At 54.4% G+C, this 5988-nt stretch overlaps 1 protein-coding gene across 1 annotated transcript; it reads right to left on the reverse strand.

Moving 5' to 3' along the window:
- Window positions 1-2044: 2044 nt before the first annotated feature.
- On the reverse strand, window positions 2045-5583 carry LOC118726948 (phosphofurin acidic cluster sorting protein 2-like). The gene is given in 4 exon segments (XM_036452308.2): window positions 2045-3551; window positions 4053-4161; window positions 4243-4490; window positions 5022-5583. Coding segments are annotated over 4 exon segments (2361 nt in total). The 5' UTR covers window positions 5519-5583.
- Window positions 5584-5988: the final 405 nt, after the last annotated feature.

The following is a 5988-nucleotide window of genomic DNA, read 5'->3' on the forward strand; positions in this document are numbered from 1 at the left end:
TCACCCAGAAGGGGCTGGTAGAAAGCACTCCTACCTGGCAGATCTGGATCAATGAGAGCACCACCTGTCCCCTTGTTCAAGGGAACCTGGCATGGTCTCTCAGTGTCCCTGTTCCCTCCCATTAAACTGACAGGGCTGCTGTCTACCCTGTTCATGTCAGTCATTGGCACAGAGTAGGTGCTTCAGGAATACCGACCAAAGGAGAAACAACGAAGCCCAGGGCCTTCCTATCACCTGGAACTTTGGCTCCTGCACCTACATGCTGGATAATTCACTAGTTCTGCTCTATGGTTCTTTGCGTCCCCGTGAAACTAAACTCCCACAGGGTGGGGTACACCCGCCAAGCCGCCATTGAGGAAAGTCTACCAGATTAGTCAGCAAGGTCTCAGGATAGTGGTGCAGGCAGGGCTGGGACTAGGATCGAAAGGGTCAAGATTTTCTGAGGGTCTGACTCTCTCACCGACCTCCCACTACTCGCCTGCACCACCCATATCCATATGCACAGCTCTCTGTCTCCTGTCCTTTTTTCTAGGAGAAGCCCTCAGACCTCTGCACTCTGGCAGAAATCCCACCATGTGTGGTATCCAGGGTTCTGCCAGCACCTTCAATTCACAGGCCCCATACTCCCCTCATGGTTCTGACCCAAAACTAACTCACGTTTTCTGCTGGAACAGAAGTTCACCTTCCTCTTCACTGTACGGGAAGATGCAGCCATGGGTAGAAGAGGCCAGGAGGACGTCACATCAGCCGTTCTGTGGACACTAAGAGCCTTGTAGCCTTGTGGGACTGAATCACTCCCAACTACAAGGAAGCTCTGCAGCGCAGGCTGGGGGTCTGCTCTGTGCACTGGATTATGGTCAGTGCCTAGAGACGTGTCTGTACCTGGCAGGGCTTCTAATATATCTGCTGAATGAATGAGCCCAAACCAGCACCATCTCAGATACCTGGGTGACCCTAGGGCCACACTCATCACCCCCGGCCTCTCTGATCTAGATTCACCTTGGATATGGATCGCTAATGGGATCTCCAATCTCTTTATGAAAAGAGAAAAGAGCTTAGCCCAAAGCCCCAAAGAGAATCACAAATTTGGCAGAGGCTTCCTCAACTGGAAGAGAAAATGATCAACTGGCTAAATCACAGTCCCTCCAGCAGACCTCTCCCCTGTCTAGGCAGCCAGAGGACACTTACCTGGTCGACCCCAGCCAGTCCCAACAATAACCCTATGAGCTGGCTCCGGGTTCACTGAGGGTTCAGAGCAACAGACACTCAGAGGGTGCAGTGACCTGAAGGCAAACAGCCGACAGGTGGCCTAGTGACCATGCGCTCTGCAGGGGAGGGCCTCACCTGGTAAAGAATTGGTCCCACAGCTGTTGGGTGGTAGCAGACGTTCCATAGTAACAGACAGGAACAACAGTGGGTTCCTTGCTCAGAAATTCAACCATTTTGTCTCGCCATTGTGCCAGTAAATGTGTTTGTTTTCTTTTCTTTTTTCTTTTCTTTTTTTCTTCTCCCTGTGAGGCTGAACTTCATTGGGAACCCAGAGTATGTAGTTCTGGGGCCAGTTGTCTGGTTGGCAGCTGACTCCTAAGTTTGATGACTGGCTTCCATGTTCTGCTCAGATGCCCACAATCAGACACCAGCCCTTGACCTCTTGCCGCCCAACTCTGAGGCTGGATACAGGCTGAAGCTGGCTCCCAGGGAAGAAGAGTCCTGGCTTCTAGGAAGGGCAGGACTTCAAGACCAGAACCTTCTCGCCGGGAATGTTGGGCATCCTGAGGCCAAAACACATCTCCCATGATTCTCCAGATCAACACTGCCCTGTTGACTCCCACCAACCAGAGCGTTCTGGTTATTGAACAGAGTTGTGAGGAGCTCTAAGTGAGGGGCAACCCCCTTAGGTTCCAGGCTGTGAGTGCATTCGAAACCCCAAATGGTTTCTCTTTGTGTTTCTAGGGTCTGTGTCTCTACTAAACAGGAACTGTTCACAGAAAAGCAGCTTCTGGGCAAGTCCAAGGCAGGGTGAAGGGCAGGGAGAGGGGGCGGGCTAGAAGGTGGAACTGGAGTGTCCAAAGATGCAGATGGGGAAGTGCTTGACCTGGGAGGACCACTGGGCTTCCAGCTGGAGGAATGTCACGTCGTTCCACTCCACATCATCGATGATGACCGGCAGCATGTGCTGCTGGTGCTTGGCCTTGCAAACCAGGCGATGGATGCCATGGATGCACTGGCTTGTGCACTCCACTTCCTCTTCCTTTGCTTCCTTGGGTGCCTTCTTTGTCTTCTCCTTGGTGACCACTGTCAGGGACATGGTGGTGGTTGCTGTGTCCTGACCACCGCTGGGCAGCCTGCTGACTTGGAAAGACTGGAAGAAGCACTTGAGTGTGGTTTTGGCGGCAAGCGTGTCTTTCTTCTCCGCAACTCTCTTTGTGTCTATTGGCTGGGCTGCCGTCCAGTAATCCACCTGCAGCTCCATCATGTCTGCATGGACACCCTGGCTGGGGGAGGACAGGCCCCCACTCATTGATGGGGAGGAAAGTGTGTTGGATGAGGCCTTGCTGGCAGGGGACAGAAGCTCGCTGGAGCAGGAAGGGCCCACATCATCTGAGTCTGCTGACATGGCTGAAGATGGTTCCGCTCTTCCAACCTTCACTGCCCCCACAAAGGGGATGAACTTCTTGGAGGAAGTGTCACCGTGACGCTGCTGCTGAGACATGAGCACGGCCTCTGCGATGGGCAGCAGGTAGACACAGTTGGCCCCAGTGACGTACTCTGTGATTCTTGACACAACGTCCTGTGTGTCCTGCAAGATGTTCAGAGACTCCAGGTTGTTGAACATGTCCCACCAGTACAGGTCCTGGAAGAAGTTGTCATAGCGGCAATCCATGGAGCCCAGGTAGCTGGCCAAGGGGTGGGAACCCAGAGGGATGACCAGGAAGCGCAGGTAGTCCAGCCACTGGGGTGGCTGTTGGGACAGAAGCTCCACAAAGACCCGCAGCACAGTGTTGAAGTAAGGCTATGCCCCTGCCACCGCGATCTTCACAGGCGTTGGGGCCTGGCAAGTGCCATTGAAGTACCTCTGCATCCAGGACACGATGATGCTGAAGGCCTCCTGGACGTCATCTGTGGAGCAAGTGCACACCACGGGCAGCGTGTGCCCCTGCAGGATGTCGGAAAGTAACTGGCCCTGCCAGTCTGAGGTGTTGACCAGAATGATGTTCTCAGGCAGCTTGTCAGGGGAAATGAGGATGACCTTTAGCTGGTCATGCACGGGCTTGCTAGGGATGTGCCGCTGGCTCTGTGGTGCTGGTTCCTCGTCATCCGGTCTGTTGAACCACTCATTCCGGGATGTGTTGCAGCTCTGGTGGCCAGACTGCTTCCTCTTGGACATGCTGGAGGGGATGACTAGAGACTTGGTGAAGCGCACTATGGATGGCAGCTTCCTGGCGAACCAATCCCTGGCAGAGGATACTGCCTCCCGGCTGTCCTCCCGGCTCACCCCAGGGGAGCAAATTCTGTGGGCCACTGAGTCAGAGTCACTGTCATTTGATGTGCTGTCAAAGTATTGCCTGAGCTTGGGCTTTGGGGTGCTGGGGACACTGATATAGTCCACCGAGTCTAGGCTACTCTCGCTTGAGCTCTCCATGATGGCACTGCGACGGACCTGCGCTTTCTCCACTTTGGGAACATACCTCACAAGAGTCTGTTCTGAGGACACGACCTTCTCCGACACTTGGGCCATGAACACAGATGCCACGGCTTCCTGGTGGTAATTCTGTTGCAAGGTGGTGCACCTCCTTCTTACTACCAGGTTCCCTTCCTCAGAGTTGTCCTCCTGGGACTGCCTGTGGGCCGCACTGTAGCTGGCCGCCTGCTGAAAGAAGCTGTCAGACTGGCCAGCAGAGTCGTTAGGTGAGGTCTGGGCCGTGGTGTTGGCATGCCTGGCCCTGGCCTCATGATCAATGGGCCCTCTGTACAGGGAGGCCATCTGCATGTTGTCCACCTTTGTGGTGCATGTACTGTAGGCCACCAGTTTTGAGTCTCTATGGCTTGACTGCTTGCCTCCCGGGGTGCACGTGTTCTCACACACCTGGGCCAGACTCAGAGACTCCTTTCGGATTCTGGCGCTGTGGGATCCCCACATCTCCATCTGCAAGCTGGAGCCTGGCAGGCCCTCGATGCATGGCCTGAGCTTGGGATTGGAGCTGCTGAGGATACTGTGATTGTCCTTCATGTCCGAGTCACTAGACAGGCCTTGGAAGTATGGCCTGAGCTGAGGTGTGGGTGTGCTGAGAACACCGTAATCGTCCTCTTTGTCAGTGCCACTGTCACTGGGAGTCTCCAGCATGTCATACAGGAGGTCCAGGTCCTCTTCCACTTCCAGGACATGCTCCCCATGATCCTGTTCAGGGTCCAGGGCCTCCTCCCACACTTGGACTGTGTGCAGCCATAACAGGACTTTATCGCGGTAGTTCTGTTGCATGGTCATGGTCCTCCCTGTGGCTTCCAGATTCTCTTCCTTGAAGTCATCCTCCTCCTGTTCCTGCCTGTAGGAATCATTGGAGCTGCCCTTCAGCTTTGAGAAGCAGGTCTTACACTTGCATTCATAGGAGATGTCTGAGGACTCAGCCTTGACACCGGTTTGCCTGGTGCTGTCCTCGTGGTCGATGGGTGGACTGCATAGGGAGGTCATCCAGATCTTCTCCACCTGGCTGGTGGGTGTGCTGTAGGCCTCAAATTCATCGTCACTCTCACTTGGCTGCTTGCCTTCCATGGCCCATGCATTCTCTGGTATGTGGGCCAGACTCAGAGGCTCCGTTTGGCTTCTGTCATTATGGCTGCCCCGCATCTCCGACTGCGAGCTGGAGTCTGAGATGTCTTCAAAGTATGGCCTGAGCTGGGGCCTAGGGATGCTGAGGATGCTCTCATCATCCTCCATGTCAGACCCACGGTCCCTCTCTGACACTTCGGACCTGTGACACAGCACCAGGACTTTTCGCTTCAAGTCCATTCCTCGTATGGACCGCCGCTGCTTCTTTGGCTTCCCCTTACCAAAGTCATCCTTGTGCAGGTCCTGTCTGTGCTTTCTACTGCAGCTGGCCTCCAGCACAGACAAGTGGCTCTGAGAGTAGTTATCTGAGGACTTGGCCTTCGACCTGGCCCGCATGGCACTTTCCTCATGTTTGATGGGCTGACTGGACAGGGAGGAGATCCAGACTTCAGCCACCTTGGTGGAGGGCTCCTGGACGATGCTATAGAGGCTCAGCATCTGGCCGCACTTGGAGTTTCTCCTCATGACATCAGCCATGCGGATGGCGCCCGTGGCCAGTGTCTTGTAGCCCAGGACGATCCTGTTCTTATAGCGCTTCCTCTGCTCCAGCATGATCTGGAGCTTGTTGCCTTCTCCCTTGAGGAAGTGGGAGTACTGCAGGGAGAAGGTCAGCGCCAGGTCAGTCTCCACTGGTTCACTGGGAGGCAGCATAATCTCTTTGGACTTCAGGATGCCCTTGGAGTCCTGCATCTTCACGGAAATCACCAAGGAGACTAGGTCCTTCGCCAGCTCCTTGAAGACCACTAGCTTCTTTAAAGTGACACTGCACCACCTGGGCACACAGCTGGGGCTGGAGCAGGTCACCGCCCAGGTGGCTAACAGGTTCTGGGCTACCTGTGTTTTGAGCACAGTGGATGTGCTGGCCAGCCCCACAGTTCGTGAGCAATCTACAGCTTGTGGCACCCTACGGGTCCTTTTCCTACTCAGGGTTGATGCTTTGTCCTCCTGTGGTGGGACAGAGGAGAGACATGATTGGTGACAAGAGGTGGGGCATAGGTGATTGAGTGTGCAGACACGAAATGTGGCCACTCGCTAAACTGTGATTAGGTCAGGGAAGGCCTGAGTGGTGGTCTTTTAAACCTAGAGACCTAAAGTTATTCCACAAGATGTCCAAAAATTAAAACTTTTTAACTAAAAGTGGTTTATGTGGGGAGGAGGCA

The sequence above is a fragment of the Pipistrellus kuhlii genome, unplaced genomic scaffold (assembly GCF_014108245.1).
Source record: "Pipistrellus kuhlii isolate mPipKuh1 unplaced genomic scaffold, mPipKuh1.p scaffold_m20_p_23, whole genome shotgun sequence".
Taxonomy (NCBI): domain Eukaryota; kingdom Metazoa; phylum Chordata; class Mammalia; order Chiroptera; family Vespertilionidae; genus Pipistrellus; species Pipistrellus kuhlii.